At 41.9% G+C, this 21,542-nt stretch overlaps 1 protein-coding gene across 1 annotated transcript in view; it reads right to left on the bottom strand.

The window, feature by feature from the left end:
- stk32c (serine/threonine kinase 32C) overlaps positions 1-17,462 on the bottom strand; it is a 101,003-nt gene extending 83,541 nt beyond the window's left edge. The window contains exon 1 of the mRNA XM_080481058.1: positions 17,318-17,462. Coding sequence (XP_080337184.1) covers positions 17,318-17,399 — 82 coding nt within the window. The 5' untranslated portion in view covers positions 17,400-17,462. The remainder of the gene's footprint in view (positions 1-17,317) is intronic.
- Positions 17,463-21,542: the final 4,080 nt, after the last annotated feature.

Here is a 21,542-nt window from a genome sequence, read left to right on the forward strand (position 1 = left end):
CAATTTACACCAGCGAAGACTGGACAATAGATTTTAATTTATTTGTCTATATCTTTTTTTTTTTGTCCACTGGGTTGTTGACTTCATTGTTTGTGTTAATTTGTCTTTGATTTCGGTTCTTCTGACTTGTGATTAACCACAAGTGCTTATTTGAAATTCTCTCATTTTGAATTTGCAAAGTATGGAAACAATTTATTGTAGTTCAGTCAGTCTTACAGTGATTATTTAGCTGCTTTGCACTGAAAGACTGAACCATGATCTCGTCTACCTCTAAAAGTTGAAATTTCTTTATTTGTCTTTTTTTGTGACAAATTAAGTGCAAGTGTTGGTTTACTTGCTCTAATTTACCTTTTACTCTTTTGTGAATTACCGTTGAGAATCTAACATCCCCAATGGTCTTGGGTCCTACCAATCACACAGGGTGACAAATCTAGGCTCAAAAAACTTGATATTACTATAAACCTGTCTTATTTTTCATAGTTCTGCAAATAAATAATAACTTGTGGAGTAGTTCAATATTTTCATCAACCTTCACTTCATTCCAGTAAAAATTGCATGATTACTGGACCAGTGTCCGGTAAAAAAATTTGGGCATTTCGCGATCCCTGGCAACACGGGAAATTATGTATTTCGCATGCCAGGCCATGAGTTGGCACTTCGAAGAACGGCCTTTGCCTTAGTAAATAGTCCTTCTGCACATGCGTGAGTAGATGGACAATAACAACAATGGAGACCTCCAGAGTATCATGACTCTCAGTCCATATTCTTCTGGGACTTGATAGTTTTCTAGTTGAGAGTCACCTGTAATAACAATCCAACTTCATCAACTGTCCACAAATGTCCGTCTACTCACCATTGATAATGTTTAGAGCGTATACGTGTGTGTAGTTTTATTTAAGAAAAACACAGCACCTACTAGTGGCTCAACACAAAAACAACATCTTTTTCAGCATTTCCGATGTATCTATGTAAACGCAAGTCTTCTGAAATGAAAACGCAAAAACAATGCATTTTTACGTGAAACGTGGTCGTAAACAGGACCTAAGTTACATAGAAATTTATTCAGTGGGATGATTGTCATGATAAGTTGAGTTATCATCTCAGATGTGGCAGGATAAGGACTTCAAAATGAGCGTAGCTAGCAGTGGTAGCAGCAGCCATCGTTCGGTGCAGGTTATTATGCAAATACTTGGGTTGATGTGATTGTGCATGTCTCCAGTGGAATGATTATCATTGCAATCTCTTGCTGTCCGACGGCGCACTAAGACCTATTAGTAGCGGGCGGGTGCACAACAGTATAGCGTCATCTTGCATGTAGATAAAACACTAACCAATCCCAATTAGTGAGAAGGACGACGTGTTACTGTTTGGCCAGCATGTCCTGTGCATTCCTGGACAAACAGCCACAGTGGCAATACAATAGTTGAGTTTATTCCAACTCTCTAGCTGTTAACTTCCCAGCTCAGAATACTGTCTGTACTCACACTGTCGATAAAGTTGAATGAGAGACAAAACAGCTGTACAGACGCCAAGCAGATCCTGACAAACAAGCAGAGAGCGAAGAGACGAGATGTGAAACTGGGCCCCTGCACTGAGAAATCACTACTTGAGGCTGCGTCGTACATCTAAAGCCTGTCAAGACCAACAGGGAGCAAGACGAGAGCACTTCAGAGGATAATTCTGCTCTGCGGCACGGGGACTCTCGCATGCACGGCACTGTCACAAAGAAACATCATCTGGACCGCGTGAAAACTTCGGAGGTTGCCATGGCGATGCCTCCCTTTGTGCGTGTGTGCAACAGCATTTGGCGTGTGCTTCTCTTTGTGTGTTACGCCACAGCGCCGCCACATCATCCAATCCCCTCATTGGGATGATTAATTCCCTGTGGTTCACGAGTCCTGGGCCACGTTCTACACGTCCTGCAGTCACTGGTTTGCCAGTAAAGCATGTTGAAGTCGCTGCAGCGAGCCGACGAGGTCCGACCCGCAGCCATATTAGGGGTGAGACAGAAGGTATAGATCGTCTACAGACAGTCAGCGTTGGTGTAGGGTTCTCCTGCAGCGTGGTTTCAGGTTTCTGCTGTGAAAAAGCAATGGATTTATTGGCCTGCGCCGCCTTGCTCCACAAAGGTCATCAACCCAAATCAGCACAATGAAACCAAGGAAGACACTGGCTAAAGTGAGGGGATCACGGAAGCTGCGCCACCATTACTGCTTTTACAAAGCTGAAACAATTAGTCTACTGTCAGAAACCAGAAAGGCAAGTCATTGGTTCACACACAAACATTACGGCATTTTATTGAATCTCTGTACGTCTCATTTTTTGTGTAAGATCTTAAATCACTTCTGTGCTTTATGAACTATTAAACAGACAAAAAGATAAATCAATCATGAAAATCCTGACTTTAATATTGACACTGCTAACTGGCCTCAGTTTTGCTTGCTTAGATGCCTACATATGTTTAATGAAGGCTTTACAAAACCACAGTCAATTTTTCAGAAATTGGCTTTTGTAAGTCGACTATAAGCTTTTTACCTAAAATGTACTGTTCCGAAGTTGTGCCGAATTGTACATGGATGAGTTAAGGCCACTTAGCTTAGCATTAGCATCAATGTATCAGTCTGAACTTTCATATTGTGGCAGTCAGGGATCTCTCCTATTGGATCAGAGTGAATGGGCCCGCCATCAACCCCCATCCTGCATCAATAAGCCCTGGCTGCCAATCAACCAATCATTCCTCTGAGTTTTATCTTCTTTACACAACTTTCGATAGATATTGACCACTCCACACCGAAAACATCACATCAGAGCCGCAGTTTTGAAGATGCTCTGATACACATTTTTCCTATATTTACACTTTCACAAAAGGAAATCTTTGATCATTTAGTTGGTGACAAAACTTACATCTTCATTGCAATTTGTCACTGAGCAGATCCATCACGATGGTTAATAGAATTAGATCCGCCTCCATTTCAAATCATCATGAATGAAGTTGATATTTTAAGTTCAGTAATACAGTGACTTAAAATAATTTCAAGTGGTTTCTGGTTGACATGTGCCTGAAATGATCAACATCCTACTATTAGTGGTGAAACCAACAATTTATTCAGTTATTTTAATCATTCAGGGTTTTGAAATTGGCTTCACGGCCACAAAGTATGGAGACATGGGTTGGCATGCGGCCCACAAGTCACCAGTTTTCCACTGGTTCAAACACTTCAGGAACAAAGTGTTCTCACGCCCGCTGACAGTCGCAATGATAAGGACATAATCTGTGTTATTAAGGCTACCTGTGACTCAATATAAGTAGACTTCAGCATCCAACACCAGGAACCTAGTAATTACTGCACATTTTCCGGGACAAAAAAGAAAAGCACGTAAGCTGAATGAGCAGTTTCTATAATGGTTTGGCATCATTTAGCAAGCCAAGCAGTCCGTATCTATGCAGTAGGCACTCACGATAGTAAGAAGAGGCTGAATGCACAGTGGCATGAATAAAAAAAACTGCTTTGAACACGGAAACCGTCGACTTGCTGGATCTCATGTAGGAGTTTCCAGTTGAACCAGCCGGTCAGATGCTGGGATATATGGGTCGTTAGACCACCAAATTAGAAACTAACGGACAAATTTAGAGCGGAGCTGCATCCAATTGACTCCTCTGATCCACAAACACAACTGGGAAGTAAGTGTTTTATTGATCCAGTAAATCAAGAATAATGTCCTATTGAACTAATGCGGGATCAGTTTCAAATGAATTGGCCATAGCAGCTTTACACTTTACAGCTTGTAAAAGTTTACTACACAATGCTAGAGGATAATGGTCATGTTTGACAACATTTTCAGAGAGCGGCCACAATATCCTTGTATTCTCAGCAGTGCACACAGACACCACCTCCTCCATAATCAGCTTTGTTGACAGCGGCTCAGTGGGTCCCTGCTTCATGCTTCCTGTATATATCAAACCAAGTTCTTCCAATTAGGATCTGCATCCAAACAGCCACCGCCGGCTACCAACAGCCACCACAACCGCTGTCCAATGTCCTCGTGCCTTTTTGAATAGCAGCCGGTTTCACAAACCGCTGGGCTGGGACACACTGCAGTGAAGAAATGGCCCACGCTCCGGGGTTAAAAAGCCATTCGAACCTTTCAACTGTTCACAGACGGAAACATTAGGGATCTATTTAGAGCGTGGTGGGAGGTGGTGGGAGGGAATGCGGCACAGGGATGGAAGAGGAACGGCAGTCACAAAGAGCCTCTAAGAGAACAGAACAATTGTGATGGTATATTGGAAATAGTCGTATAATGTCCAGTGTCTCTTCAGGTGGAGAGATACGAAAAAGCAAAGCAACAGTTCAGACCCACGAAGGTGAAAACAACACAGGACAGAATAATGTATCTTTGCTCCGATACCAGCTGTCTTCACATGAACACATGTGCTTCTGTGGGAGGGTGTTGATTGCAGGAGCTGTTTAATACGCAGCTCGATTAACCCAAATGTTATATGTGCATCAGTTAAAAACAGCATTTAATATAAAAATGTGTCTTAATTCTTGAAGTATAGTATGAATTAAAGATCGTACATATGATGGGTCACCACAATGCGAAACAAAACCAAAACAAAACAATAATATAAGTGCAAGAGGAATGGATGTGGTGGTTTCAGCATTGGTGTTGCCACATTTTCAGTGTTGCTGTGGATTTGCCTTTACGTCAATATTTGGTGATGCATCGGTGTTAGCATTATTGTTGTGGCTGTGTCATCAGGGTTGCATCTTTTCCATCAGCGTTGCAGCTTTCTCATCGGACTCACGACTTTCGCATCAGTGTTGCTGCTTTTCCAACAGTGCTGCAGCTTTCGCTTCGGTGCTGTGGCTCAGTTTTATTGCTGTCATTGGTCTGATGGCTTTTACATTCCTGTTGTCGGTTTTATATTTTTGTCATGACTTTCTTCGTTGTGGTGACTCTATTGGACCACCACAGTTACAAATGCTGAATACTACAGAAAATGCTGAACATTCACAACAGGATGCTTCACTTAAGGTGAGAGTAGACGAACAATGTGCCCTACTTCTTTTTACCCTTTTACCTCTCTGATTTGAGGTGGGGGCAGGACGCATCGTGTCCTGGCCCAGATACACCTGACTTCTCAGTCCCCACAGGTATGTGGGACAGAGCTTTGCTTTCAGTTCAGTCAGGTGTGTGCTCGCAATGCAACAACCTAAACCCAATTTCCAAAACCCCTAACAGTGTTAAGCCTCTTATCCTGACTGAGGTGCGTTTCTTTGAACACCTGTAAGCAGCAGCGAGCCTGTTCTGTTTTTATAGAGCCGTGATTCATGGAGCGAAGCGGGTTTGTTTGCATACACACTCCCCTCGGGGGGGATCACGGGCAGCTGGAAGGGAGGAGCCTGTCACATTTAATAGTGTCACATTTCAGTGCCCATTCAGAGTATTTCAAGAATCAGAATATAAGTGTGTGTGTGTGTGTGTGTGTGTGTGTGTGTGTGTGTGTGTGTGTGTGTGTGTGCGTGTCGCTCTCTCTCTCTCTCTCTCTCTCTCTCTCTCGTGAGTAGGTCAGTCCATGTGCATAAGATAACCCCAGTGTAATCGGCTTTCTTAAACATCATGTAAATAACTGGGTGTCTTGGCACAAGCTTTCACCAGAGCACTTAGCGTGACGGACTTAAGACAGGGGAAGTATTGCTTTGTGCAACTGGATGAAAGTGAAGATTATTATGTGTAGTGGAGCATCCAAGTGTCCAAAATAATTAAATCCAAAGCCCTTGGTTAAAAACAAGGCTTGCGAGCAGGAGTGGGAATCTGATTACTGCTGGACTCCATGTAAACCTTAGTTTTATACACTCAAACATGTCCTCTGGTTTTCTGCCCTTCTCCTGTTAGCTGCATTTCTTGTGTGCTTGTGCGTGTGCGTGTTTGTGTGTGTGTGTGTGTATAAACACAGCAAGGGTGACAAACCCCTCTGGCAATGAGTGAGCTCAAAGTGCCAAACAAGGAAATACAGAGAAGGTGGGCGGTGTGGTTTTCTGACATCAGAGGCTGGAAGGAAGGTCGGTCGTCCCGTCCTGTCCCGATGCGAAGGTACGAAGAACAGAGTCACCTTCCTCTGACCTAATTCTCTCAGTTACAAACAGCCCCCCTCAAAAAAATCCAATTGCAGCGGGGCAGAAATACCAACCCCCGTCTCCAGGAAATTATGTTTGTGTACAACTAAACTGGAGGAGCAAAATAACCTTTGGAACCTAGTAACAGTAGAGAGACAAACGGTCAAAATATCTGGTAAAAATAAATAAACTAATCCTCAGTGTGGCATTTCCCATTAATTATATTCACTGTGATAGCGTTCCATAGAATGTATTTGCGATATTTTGTATTTGTTTAATATTTTTCCCCTTCAAATGACCTGTTTAAGTGTAAGCCCTGCTTACACAATGTTTTCAAGTGTAAACAGCGAACGTCCGTGGTGTTTTGCCAGCCTGTTTTACAGGATAATGGTGCCCGGAGCCACTGAAAGCACAACTTTTCAAAAAAGCGCCGACTTCATTTCCGTGTGCAGGAGAGAAAACGCAACTTCTTTGAAATGGTGCGACTGCGCATGTGCATCACGGCCAAAGTAAATAGTTCTTCTGCACATGCACAAGTAGATGGACAATAACAACAATGTTTGCCTCCAGACCGATAAGGAGAAGACGAGACACTTTTGTGCTTGAAGCCAACGAGTCAGGATACCAAAAAGAAAAGTGACCATATACAGTATTTGACGAAACAATACAAGGATACTGAGATGATCTGAAAACTGGATTTAATTGGTTTCCTTGGGCAATAATGTCAGCGCTTGCTGCTAAATGAAACACTGGAGCCTGGAGTTGGTCTCACCACAGTGCACACAGCTCAGACAGTGCACGTGGACGCGCTGACATGCCCCGCCTCAGTAATGAATGGGATTACAAACTACTGAGAGTTCACATCAGCCGGCCTGTCAACCAACTCCTGTTGACTTTCCGATTTGTGATTCACGTCTTTATCGTCTCCGATCCTTTCTCATTTGCTGCGAGGCTGCCCGAGCACGAACCCGGCGAAGATGTACTTACAGTTTAATTCAGGTTTCCCGCAGGAGTTGGCGAGATGGGAGCTGCTGCTCTACTCTGAGCCATGAATCTAGTTCAGCAATCGAAACAGAGGGAACGGAGCTGAATGCAGGCAGCGATACATCTCGCCATGAAAGCCGAGTGCTAACAAAGCCAAGTATTGAGCAACACTACAAAACGACACGGCAAGGGTGCCCGGCGGTAACGCTTGTGTTTGCTTTATTAGATGTGGCTCTTATACCGGCAGCACACTGTGATTTTTAACCATCCCAAATGAAAGATAATAATCGGGGGAGAATCGCAGCGATATCTTTGGTCTCGGGTCTAAATCGGTGGTCCTACGTCACGCTGTGGGACGGGCTCAAAGATGGCCGATGACAGTGTCAGAAATTTGGGCTGACGTGAAATGACGTACTGATCAGCGCGACACTGCCACTAAACCCAAATAGATGCTTCGTGGCTCCGATGGCAAAAGGCCTAAAATATTAAAGTAAGAGGGATATAAACAAATGCTTTTGGGGGATTTCCCTCCAAACACATAACTGCTACAGGGGCGAAGGCTCGGTTCACGTTTCACTACTTTCTTTTTCGTAAATGGATGGAGCACGCTCATGACGATTTATTCTTATGCAATCACATCGACTCTCGTACATCGTAGGCGGCTATTCAGCATGCGTTTTCATTGTGCAATCTGCACACGGAAAACTTCATGTCATGCCCAAAATATATTAGATTCATGTCGTACAGTGTGGCGAGCTGTGAACTTATGAGATTGTTAAAAATCACACAGTGTGAAGCGGGCATTATCAATTCTACTGTGTTGTTTCAGTGACAAAGACAGGTGGATGTACAGTATGGCCAATGCTTCAGCCCTGTGTACTCTTTCTCCTCTGTGACGGTCAAGAAAGCGAAGACGTAATAATCGCCAGGAGAAAGACAGTCCGCCACCCCACAAAGCCGAGATCAAATCCATTCCCCCCCTTGTCCCGGCGCTTCCTCCCTGCTCCGATACAGACTCAGACGCACATCACCTCAGCGAGCGAGAGCGACCTTTCTTCCCTCTGTTGTCACCTCAACGCCAAGCTGAGCTCATCTCTTTGAAGGCTCCAGAGCTGCGGCAACTGTCATCACCTACACATCACCTGCGGCAAACAAGATTACACAAGACCGCTGAGATGGACAAAATGTACACATGGGGGCTTTTTATGAGACACTACATCCTACGCGGAGCACGAGGTTTAATCCATAATGAAAAAGCGGCCAACTGGGAAAAAGTGATATCTGCCCTTTACACTATGAATGATCGAGGGCGAAGTTCCAACGGCAGGGGGAGCACGAGGTGTAAATAATACAATGAGTGACGGCAGAATTCCATTTAGCTGCTGGTATTGTTCATGCCGGCTCGCTGCGCACGCTGTCACGGCTCACTTACGCATCTAAATAGAACAGAGCCATTTGTTGATGCAAGTAGTAACACCTGTGATTTCCCCACATAGACGAGTCAAACTGTCGGCTGTGACGAACGGCCGACGCGTCACTGTCAAGAGGAGCAGCAGCTACAGTCAGCCAGATGTAAAAACATGGTTAAATGAGACTTACATGCAATCTGTCATCGATGCTGTGAGCCGTCCCAGCCAGTCGCCTGGTAATCGGGAGTTTCCAAAGCAAGCCAGGATGAAAACTTTCACCGCTTTCTTTTCCGGTTTTTCACATTCGGGTCCCATCTTGCGATGCCACTTTGGGCGTTGGGTGGCAGTAGTTGAGTCCACACAGCAAGGTTTTTAACGTATGCACCAACCAGTGAATTGAACGCCTCTTCGCAAATTTAACAGTGTTTCTCATTACATAAAAGATAAATGAGATGACTTTCACAGCACGCTACAGTCCAATTAAACCCACCACAGGTAGTAAACCTAAGGTATTTTCTCTTCACATTAACCAGCTAAGTTACCTCTTTTTCCTCGGAGACCGAGTTCATGAAAAACCAAGATGTTCCATTGGAGCTGCAGCTGCTCCATCTTGTTGTGTTTCGGTTAATTAAATGATTTCTCCCCACGAGAAGGTGGAGGTGGTCACTGTGTGTCACTCTGTGCAGTTTCATCTCCGGGCGGTCATTAGATTGCAAGACATTGGCGGTCGGGAGAGTTTGCTCCTGTCAATGAACCGAGAACAAACTCAATACACCATCTTGTGGTAAGAGCGGTATTACACAAGGCTACCTTGTTAACTTGTAAACTTCAGTTAATGTCTTCTGTGTGGGTTCTTCACAGAGCTAAGTGAAAAGCCTTACATATACATACATAACCAGGCCCACCAGAGAGTTCAATACGGCCCAATGGCCAAGCAAAAGAGGAAGATTACAAGGAAAACTTATCTTAAAATGTTAATATGAGTATGTTGTTGGAGGAAAAGTCATTTTTAAAAGTTGAAGAGCAATAACAGGGTTAATCCTTCTTGTAAGTAGCATTAGTACAGTGAGGGTGAACTTGTAAAGACTTGCAAAATCTATGCAAAGAGAATTAGAGATTTTTTGCAGGTCTGTACATCCAAAAAGGGACAAAATTAAGTTTTTAAAATTTTTTGTTACAATAAAATTTGAGAAAATACATGCCACGAATCTACATCACAGTATTTGGACTGTTTTCAGTACTTTGAACCAAGAAGCATCATTAAAATCGGCATTATGTTGAAATTGGACTTTATTTTCTCACCATTTTTTCTTTTTACTTTTTTAGGTTTAAAAAAAAAAAAGCGGAATAAAATTTTCACACATTTGTTCTTATTTTGAATCAAACACGACTTTTGGTTGTTTATAGCTTCTAATCATTTGTAAAATTGTCATTTTACTGGCCCCGCCCACGCCCTGCCCCCACCCCTCATAATACTATTTAGATATAAATTTTTATGTTTTTAATTGTTGTGGGACAGAGTGTATGAGATAAAAAAAATCGATATTTTTGCAAAACCAAATAATTACTCGTGAAATTTCCCCAAATAACTTAATCTGGCTGTTGCATTGTGGGTGTTTTTACAAACTCACCCTGACAACATAGCTCTCGGCTCAGGTTTGATTTTTATTTCCAATTTGGCCGGATTGGGCCTTATGTTTGACACCCCTTGCCTACATTCATTGAGTTCCACAACTTCCAGCCCAAAACAATACAAAGTCAACATACTATCCTGCTAAGAACTCAACATAATCTCTAGACTGAGACATCAGCTTCAGTTCTTTTCCATACTTAGACGGCTAAAGAGTCCTTTTAGTGATATTCTTCTCTCAGTTCAGTGCTTACACCTAAGCTGTCATTTCAACATCTTACAGTAATTGGATTCTAAATACTACTTTCAGTTCAACTTGTAAAGCACATCAAATTAAGTAATTTCCTCATTTCATGTGATCTTGGATAAGTGAACATGAAGGAAATGAGCACAAATTAAAAACGGCACGTGTAATAATTTTTTCCCCAACTGTTGGTAAATCTGTGATTATGGCCAATCAGAAGGATGAAGTTGAAGTGCTCCACTGAGTCAGGGCCACATGGAGATACAGGCAGGACAGCCTTCCCACCTCTCGAGTCACAGCTAAGGCCAATTACAGTCCGACTGCCACTATGACAAGAGGCCGGTCGCTGCAGGCAGCCGTGAAGTTGAGTTTGAATAAAGCGAGTGGGGAGAAATCGAGAGTCTGTAACGGAGATGAAAGAAGGCGAGTGCCTCGGTATTCAGCGCGAGTAATCAGCCATCTCGCTCCCGCTGCATCTATCTTTATCCTCCACCAAATCTGCTTTCCCTGCCTCATACATTTATCCTTGATGGGAAGAGCAGTCACGAGCGCACACAGACATTCTCTCACACACACACACACACACACACACACACACACACACACACACACACACACACACACACACACACACACACACACACACACACACACACACACACACACACACACAGGGGGAACAGAAGTGGATTGTCCACAGAAGTAGAAATCCGCCTTTGGCTGGACAAGGATGATCAAAGAGAGCGAATAAACTAACGTTGTAAACAGGCAACGTAATTAACACCATCTTCATGATCGCTTGCTCTTTTTTATATATATATATATATATATATATACTTTTGCAGGACTTTCGGATGAGACAAGCGAATGTGTTCATTAAAATCTGTGCCCATGCTTTGATGAAGGAGGCATTTGTCACAACGTTCCCAACAAATTAAAAAATAACTAAAAAAAAAAAAAAAAAAAGAAACCCACACACTCGTGCTGATCCAAGTTCACGCGAGGACTGGGAGAGAGCAAAGTGCTCTCTTTGTCTGAAGCACAGCGAACAGTTCAGCTCTGCACAGTCGTCTGTTCCGACTGTGTCAACAACCCATTGAGGCAATTAGTCTATGTTTTCAGTCGTTCATTCATTCTTTCTGCCAGTGACATTCGTAATGATATGGCTCATAAAATGTATGGAAAATAAGGGGTTAGTGTAAATTGTGATATTGTCTCGTGCTCAGTGATTGTGAACAGACAGTCTTCCATTGAAGACGTCTGCTCTGTGACTAATCACAATCGTAGCAGTTGGATTCTGACTAATTGGCACATTTTATCATGTTTGTTTCATCCCAACAAAAACAAGAGTGTAAAAAAATAATAATAATAAATGACACGAGGGGTTACATGCTGGAGTCTAAACCACAAATTGTCACTTTTACACTTCAGCGTTCGAGAGCTTCAGTAGGGCAGATTTTACCAGCTGGGTTCAGGGCCAAGAGGACGGTTCTATTTCCACTGCCAGGATTTAAGATGAGACACAATCTTTTTTTTCTTTTCTTTTTTTTTTGCTGCCATGACAGACTAGAAATTGCCAAAATGTGGATCAAATCTGCGGGGGGGGGGGGGTTCTGCTACTACTTTTTAAGCAGTTTTGCATGTTGTTGTTTTTTTTCCCATTCCATGTTCTCATTATTTTTCTTTAAGAAATTCCAATAGATTTTCTTAAGGTGTTTTAGCAGTTTCTTACGAATTTCTTGTGGTTTCAGCCATTTTTGTAGTCATTGTGCCTTTTTTAAGAGCCATTTTTCTATTACATCTTGGATAAAAATGGCTCTTAAAAGAGGCACAAGCAAGAGCTGTGTAAATAAAATCAAATATGATCAAATGTTTTTTGATGTATCATTTCGTGAATGCTTCGAGGAGCCGCTACAGAAGGGCTGAAGAGCCACATGTGGCTCCAAAGTCACAGGTTGCAGACCCCTGGTCCAGATGAATGTCTGTGTACGTAGCCACAATTACAAGACTTCCACCTAAAAACATCACATGCCATCCATCGCACCTCTATTCAGATTTGAAGATTTGCTGAAATCGATAAGCAATGTCCTTCAAGGCTGTCGGCGGGGTCACTCGTCTCGCTTGGCAAGACTGTGGTATGTGCGTTCTTTTCGGAAAGAGCTGGGATGCAAGGTTTCCAGCATTTCATAAAAGAAGGACGAAGAAAAATATTGCTTATTATGAAAGGACAGACCTCAGACTGTACTCCACTCGTCACCTATTCATCCAGCTTTGAACGTTTTTATATCCGTGAGGCGAATTGTTCAAAACCTAGTTTCATTTGTTTTTAATTGAACTGAATTCTTACTGCGAGTCTCTGGAACAAGAAATTAATATCAACTGCTTTAATTCACTCAGAAGGGTCTATTGCACCATGCCTTAACGCCCCTCTCTGTTTTCCACTTTCCAGCATCATTTGCTACCAAATGGTTTTTGTTTGATCTGCTTTTAATGTTCAGTTAACGTCATATTTAAAAGAAAAAAATCACTTTTAAGGAAAGGATCTTTCTACAGGCCAACATGGATCAATGGTTTAAGAGGGAATTATCCTGAAAAAAGAAACAAGAGGAGTTAAAAACGGTTCCATAATTTACCAAAACACACCTTCCCACATTGATATAATCATTGCAACTGTAATTGAGACCACAGGGCAAAAGTATGTACCCGTTAAAATGTTGTTCTGGGGCTTCTATTTGGTTCCTGATTTCATAGGGTTCAACCTTATTTATTTATTTATTTATTTATTTTTGCATTGACCATTTTAAGCTTTTTCTTCCAGGTTTGTTTTTTTTTAAAGCTCTTTCAGCTGTCTTATCTCCCCATTTCTTGTGGTTTTAGCAATGTTTTTCCGTTTTAGCGATTTTAGTTCTCTATTTTTAAAGCCCGTTCTAACCAAGAGTTAAAAGTCCTTTAAAAAAAAGTTTTTTGGTGCGTAACTAAAATAAAAACCAACACAAACTAACTTCAGCAGGAGATTAACTACCATTATTAAAAAATATAAATGCTTCAACATTGAATCATTTAGACAACATTTAGATTGATTCATCCGATGCAAGATTGAACACTTTTTGTCTTGACAAAAGCCTCAACAACACATCATCCGTACAGATCGAAAGAGAAAACAAAGAGTTTGGGTTTCACAGGCCGTGCGATTAGAAATCCACAAACTTCACAGGCAGGCTGTGGATCAGCGATACAGGATGTGGCAGCTTTTGAAATGTAACAAGTTAACTCCAGTGATGACTGGGAAAGAGACATCGCTCCCACAGTGATACAACACTTTATTAAGCGACTGATGGACCAGACATGTATAATCACGATCTCTCTAACCATTGACTTTACTCCTTCCCCACCTTGAATGCTGTAGTCAAAGAGTCGGTGAAACAGCAGGATGTGCACCTCGATCAATTCCATAACCTTCCTCTGCTAATCAAACTATCCGCCCCCCCCAAAAAAAAAAAAAAAAGAAAAACCTCCTCTGGCCTGGCATCCACACTTGGACATCAACCTGACCGCCTGATTATGCTTGCCGCCTCTCCAGCCAAACGCTGCTCTAATATTACTGCCTAATGTAGGCCATATGCTGTTTTCCAAGAAGCCAGGGGGATACAGTTTCTAGGAGACATGACAGCCAGCGGGGAGGAGGGCGTACAGAGCCCGAGTCAGCGTCCACAACACGGCGTGCCTCCAATCCCACCGTTATCGGAGGATTTTGACACCATGAACACGGCAAGAAGAGAGGAAGTGGGATTCAAGAGAAGTTAAAAAACACAAATCAAGTGCTTCACAAGTGTTCAAGGTGATCAGTCTTTGCATTAACGGTTGTCTTTTACTGTGCCCACATTGCTCCAAGCAAACTGTTCAAAGTGTGTTAAGCAGAGGAGCTTTCAATGCAGCAACACCCCTGTTTAATCACATCAAATGCAGCTTTTTTCTTTTTTTTTCCTCTCCTCTATTGCCCCAGAGAACAACCTCAATCTATGCACCCATGCACGCAATGACAGTTATGACAAAGGTGGCGATCAGGGCGGCGATGATGCTGATGATGCAACCGCACCGACTCCTGCCGCAGCGGGCGGAAATTGAAATTAAAGCAGATGTTGTGAGAGTTTTGTGGGTCACGTGTAAGTGGCGCAGGGCCAGCAGTGATCAGAAGATACAGGCAGCGGGATTCTTTCTTATAATGAAAACGGTGAACTCTCCCTCTCCTTCCCTCTCTGCAACGCTCTCCACATTGACCGCGGACAAAACGAGAAGTGCGAGACCTCAACCTTGAGCGGTTCAGCCCCGAGCCTCAAGGTTGCTCCTTTAATCGCGAAGAGCAGCAACAGCAACGGCAATCTGCGCGGGCCTGGACGACGACGTCGCTGGAGACCCGGAGCACAAAGACTCGTAACGAGGTTTTCATTAAAGGAAGAAAAGCAGACCGCTCATAAAGCGCGGAGTGGACGCACTCCTTTCCATCAAATAACCCTGTTTCCACGGGATTCTGAAGAGCAAAAACATCGATTCAAATTTCAAGGCACTGATCATTTGCAGTGAATGAAACTGTAAAGATGCTCGTGCAGAAACTAATCAGGCAATGGTGGGCCATCAAAGTCTCCGTATTCCATTGGAAAGCTCGAGTAATCACAGTGCATTTACAGCAAATTTTAACATAGAGTTCCGTGACAGCAGGATGCGCCGCAAAAATTTAAATGCTGCAAATACCTGTTTGTATGAGTGTAATGACGAATTTCCTTCAGAAAAGTATTGACAACATATTAGAGATGAACATCAACAACTAAAACTGGCTCCTGAAACCTAAAACAAAGACCGACAGTCCCAGGAGACAACAGACTGAGAGTGGAGACACTCTGGAGCTCCGCCATTGTTGTTATCGTCCAGCTACGAGCAGAAGAAACATTTACTGCACCGCTGTCATGTAAACAGAGACACAAAACCCCAACGAAAGTCTTGTTGCCGTGTAAAGGGGCCCCGAGTGTCACCGATTAGACTCACAGACATGTTTATGGACTGTGGGAGGAAATCGAAGCACCGATGCGTACACAGGGAGAACATGCAAACAAGAAGGCTCAGAGTCCGTGTGATTAAAAACCGACATGCAGTATCACAACCAGATGTGACTGCCGTGTGTCGTTGGTCAACTTGAGTCATGGACGTACGAAAACGTTAAAGGGAAGGTACGTCATCCTGGAACCCGTGTTGCAGAGTTCTGCCCCGAAATATCCGTCTACTCATCCATCGTCAATGTTTTCGGTAAAAGGTGGAAAATTTCTCTGGATAGACGTCAGCACAATCTCCTCTGTGAGAATTGATGCAGAATAAGGCTGTGGAACAATATTGATACTTAGGTAGATATCGATATTTTTAAAGAACTATACAATATATACAATATCAATGTGGAATGGGTGGTCGCATTTAATGCTGGGAGAAAATAATATCAGCACCTTTATCATTGAAAGCAGACGGATTTTGGTTTCAAAACAAAAATGGGGAGTCATGAAAGGGACAAAACACAAACCGTCATGTGTTACTCAGACCAACTTGCATGTTCGTCTGCGTCATGTTATTTCTTTCTGATGTTGAGTTTTGAGGTTTTTACATTAACCTCGTACGTATGAACGCGAACATTCAAATTACATTTACAGTTTCCTTCCTAGAAACTGGAACATCAGAATTAATATAAATGTATAATCAACTCTTCTACCAATATCATTAGATGTACCTGCTGATTTTAAGTTAAACTTTAGAGGCTTTTTATGGGACTATAAATTCTTACGAATCGAGTTGCATCATACAGTATTGTCCAGCATGGAACCGTATCGAGGTACTCGTCGTATCGTGAGTTCTCTCTGGTGGAGAAGCATCAAATCTGTCCAGGTATAATAAAAGAAAACCTCTTAGAAAACCGGAGGTAAGATTTCTTGGCTCACTATAGCAACCAAAGGCTTTCTACAAGAACATTAAAATCTGACTAGATTTTAACTTTGCACACACTTTATTTAATTAATTTGATATGATAAAAACTTTTTTCATATCACACAAGAACAAAATTAGTTCGTCGAAAATGCATAGATCTGTGTGCATTACATTGTAATATTGTGTAAACGCTGCTGACCACGATGGTTTTGATCCAAATTTCTTCTTATCTCTCTCTTTTTTTTTTTAAAAAAAAACTCAAGCTGAACACTTTCCCTGAAGGCAAAAAAGCAGGAGACTTAATTGGGTTACCCCTGTATGGAGGAAGGTGTACTAAACACACACACACACACACACACACACACACATAAGCACAGCTCATATGACGGAGTCCCTGCAGTGAAATGACCTCATTTAGTCAAATATTCTTTCCTGTAACCTGGCCAGTGCGTTTTTCATGAAAACTCTGCAAAGACAGTTGAATTCGCCAACCCCCCCTACTTGACACGGTTTCTGTGAATTACTATTACTTAGAAATAATCTGATCCTAATCATACAATTAACAGGCTCCAGTCCACATTTCAGAAGCAGTTCATTGGAGTGTTTTCTCACAGCATGAGCACAGATATGCATATATACAGTATTGCCCCCGCTTCACTGTGCCCGACTGCTTTACTCTGGTGAGAAAGATATTCACTTCATCTCTGTGGAAACTTTCTGTGCTAGAAGCGACGCATTCGGATGTGGGCAAAGTAAAGGTCCAAGGTTGCTCTGCTTCTTTTATTGTGGCCTCTGGGTGATAGTATAGCTTCCTGAGATGGACAATATTCCCACAATAACGTTTCCATCTTCTCAGCTGATCATGACATTTGACACAGAAACTTTGACAGCTGTCAAACCGGAACGAGCACTAACTCGCAAAGTCAATAAGAGTTCTTTTATTTATTTATTTTTGTTCACAACTTACCATCTTCTTTTTCGTCGAAAACTGGTCTCTTTGAAGAACTATTGGCTCCCATCCTCTTCTTCCACTTGCCCCAGTGAAACATTGATGCTCAGCTCGCATTCCTCGCCTCTGGAAGAGAAACTACAGCTCTGCGTTTGGCACCATCCTCAACAAAAAGACCGTTTCTCCCTCCTCCCGACCAAAAAAAAAAACGTGCCCGGTTATTTCTGTGTTTTGTTTTCCTATTTTTTTTTCCTATTTTTTTTTTTTTCCTCAAAACTGGACCGATCAGCGTGAAGCAGGCAGCGCGCCTTGGAAGTGTGTTGCGGACGAGGAGCGCGTCGGGTGCGCGTGACGGACGGACGCACGGCGACTGGCCGTGCACGCGGGACGCGGCTCGGTGAAGTTAACGATCCGGTCGGTCGGCGGCGGCGGATCCTCTTATCAAGTCGTCTTCCGCAGCCACGCCGACAGACTTATGTTTAGTCCGGGGCTGCGAGTCAGAGCTGCGTCAAGCCGGACGCGCTCGGATGAAACCAAACGGGACGTCAGAGAAGGCGGCCGCAGAGAAATAAGAGCGGCGGGAAGGAGCTGGCGATTTATCTGGCAGGGGGAAAAAAAAATCTAACGAATCAGAGCGAGAGATTAACTGCAAAGTTTGTTTGGTAAGTGCTTCTATCAGCGTGGTTGTAAATGTTACAAACACTTTTAAAGCGCTTCAATTAAAAAAATTAAATAAATTATGAGTACAGAAAATCAAGAGGCGGGGCCAATATGTGACAGATGTGATCTGATTGGCCAAGTCATGCCACGCCTCTATTGTCATTGGATCTTAGCGATGTTAGTCATTCTGTAAAGTTGCCTCTGTAATTAAACTCCACTGACAATAATGTAGAATGGTTGTATTTGGAGGATATTTGTGAATGTTTTTCACACTGTCACTGTGTAATAACAATAAAACGGATCATCTCTAACACCATTTCAACTGTTTAGGTGGTCAGCAAGAAGGTCATGGGTTAAAATACTGTCCAGGCCTTTCTGTGTGGACTTTGCATGTTCTCCCCATGTGTGCGCGGATTCCCTCCGGGTACTCTGGTTTCCTCTCACAGTCCAAAAACATGCATGTGAGGTTAATTGATTAATCGAAATTACCCTTCGGTGTGAATGTTAGTGTGCGCAGGTGTCCGTCTCTGTGTGTTTTTCCTGAGATGGACTGGCGATCTGTCCAGGGTGTATCCTGTCCTCGCCACCCTGCACCTGTCCAACAAATCTTTTCCCAATATGATATATACATAAACTCAACAAGTTTACTTTGACTTCATAGGGAAAATATTAAAAGGAGACATCAGTTGTAACCTTCATATTCATCATATTTCAGCGGCCCACCATGTTTCACTCTTGAGATACTCTGCTTCCCATCCGTTCAACCATCCATCTATCTTCTATAGCAGTTTATCTGAACAGATCTTCTGTCCATCACAGAACAAACACACACACATTCATACCTAGAGGCAATTCAGAGACCCGTATTAATGTCACATGGGTGCTTTTGGACTGAGGGAGGATACTGAAGTACCCATAGAAAACCCTTCCATGAATAGGGACAACGTGCAACCTCCACAATGAAAAGCCAGGCCAGATTGTCATTGTATAAATATTTAATTAATAAAATATATTTTGGAAAACACTAAATATGAACAATTTATAAAATTATCAATGTCAATGTAATGACTTGCCAAAGTGGTCTGAAGCACAACATTTCCACTTTTAACTAATCACACCAGCCATCTTCTATATTGCTTTATCCACTTCACTGGAGCCAATCCCAGCTAACTTATGGGTGAAGGCAGGACACACTGACCAACTAATTCTACTTGATTCCCACCAGTTCATCTAACCCTAAGACAAACACAGAGACAGATAACATCACACCTCACATTCGTGGTTTTGGACTGTGAAAGAAAAGCGGTGTGCCTGGAGAAAACCCACACACAGTGAGAACATACAGACTCCACACAGAAGTTAAATTACATAAATCTATTTTCTTTCTATATTTAAATTGTACTTTTCAGTGTTTTTCTTGTTTCTATACTTTTCTTGTTGTATTTGTATATATTCTACCCTTATTTACTCTTTGAATTGTGTTGTCACTTAATGTGCCATAGATGCTTCGCCTACAATAGCCTGACAAGTGTGGAAAGAAATGTTTTATTGGGGAAAAATAATCATTAAAAAAATATCGTCTTTTTTTTTGTTCCTGTTTGAACGTAGGAGTTTTATTTTGAAAGGAGGGAAAGGAAGTTCTCTTGCAGTGTCACGAGTAGCTGGACAGGAGTGTGTGAGAGGAGTGTGACTGTTCCTCTCCAGTGAAACACACGTACACACACTCAGGCACACACACACACGCACACACACACACACACACACACACACACACACACACACACACACACACACACACACACACACACACACACACACACACACACACACACACACACACACCTTCATCTGAGCCCAAATGAACCTTGAATTATTCCCTAATCTCATCAGATGATGGCTGGGTGGAGCCGGATCAGGGAGGGATTAACACTTTGTCCACAATATGCACATTTAGCTTCCTGTGCTGCTCTGCACGGAATCAAGCGGCAGGTTTCATGGTGTTGGAGTCGGTGGTTTTGGTTAAATTTACAGAATCAGATACACACCAGGATGAAAAGCAGTAAAAACAATAGATTAAGTGTTCATATACAATAAAGTTCAAGTAGGTAAATTAAAGTTAAAATGGCATTAAAAGAAATGTGTTTTTTAAAGTCAGAATTCTGACTTTATTCTGACAGTGAAGTCAGAATTCAGATTTGGATGTCATAACTCTGACTTCATTCTCAAAATTCTAAAAAAAAAAAAAAAAAAGATTAAGACACTTTTTTAGTTGGTTTTAATCCTCTTCCATAGTAAGTTCAACCATGAAAAAATTGACTTTTATTTTTGTGCCTGCCTCAGTGGCAAGGCGCAAAGATTACTATCCCATTTCATTTTATTCTTGTGTCGCACAGTTGGTAGCACGGACACAAAAAGCATACCCGGATGTGCAGAAAGTTTGGAAATAGATCGCTATGACTTTTGTTGATAATTCAGATACCCGTTTCCGAATAAATGGCAAAAAAATGTCGATGTAAGAGGTACCTCATGGAGGGGCTCAAAGGAGATCAGCATATGTTGCCATGGAGACGCTGCAGCTGACAGACAAGAGCCGAGCTCTGACAGTTTAGGATGTCAAAAAGAAGTTGGCAGTGAGAAGCAGGCACACAATTTCCTCTGGAAATTTCTCGTTTTTGATTTTTTTAATAATTGAAATTAAAAGAGAAAGGGGTTTTTTGGTTGTTGTTTTTTAGAACTTTATTGCACAAATAGGGAACATCCAAACAGTGCAACCAAACACCAAACATAACAAAAACACACCACTTTAACAGACAGTGCTCACAAATAATAACTTCATATAGTCTTAAGCTTTATTGTAGGTACTAATGAAGTTTGTAAATATCACAAATACAAATCAGAATGACATTTCCTTTTAACAAGAACAGTACAGGTATAGTATAATACAAAATACAAAAGGGACCAGGGAAGCAGAGAGTCTCATTATTAGCAGAAAGCTGCCACCTCTGAGTCTGGTTTCTGCAAAAGGTTTCTTCCTCTTAGAGGGAGTTTTTCCTTTCCACAGTCGCTCTGCTGGCTCGTGTGGATTTTGATTGTTGGGTTCCTTTCTGTTAAGAGCACCTATAAATGACTGTGTTGTATTTGTTGCTATAAAAATAAAGTTGAATTGAAAAGTTGAATTGTTCTTTTTGCAATAGTTCTTCAAACATCTCAACAGTTTTATTGCTTTTTTGTGTTTATCTTACTTGGTGTTTTAATGTGTTCTTTACCTTCGCTAATCTGCACTTGTGGATGTGAAATTTTCCAAATGGAATTATTAAATTAACTATAAATTCGATGCAAGTACACTTTAAAAATCAATTTGAACGTCATTTTTTGTTTTACACAGTATATAATTCTCAATTTTAGTCCATAGGGTTGTTGAATAAGAACAGTAAAAATAAATAAATAAATTACTTAATGATTAATTTTCGCTGTTACAAAAGGTACATTTATTTTCAATTTCTAAATATAGAAATCTATATATATGTTGTGCAAAACATTAATATGTACTTGATTAATTGTATTAATAATACAAAATGTGTGT

The sequence above is a fragment of the Lipophrys pholis genome, assembly GCF_963383615.2.
Source record: "Lipophrys pholis genome assembly, chromosome: 15".
NCBI classification, from domain to species: Eukaryota; Metazoa; Chordata; class Actinopteri; order Blenniiformes; family Blenniidae; genus Lipophrys; species Lipophrys pholis.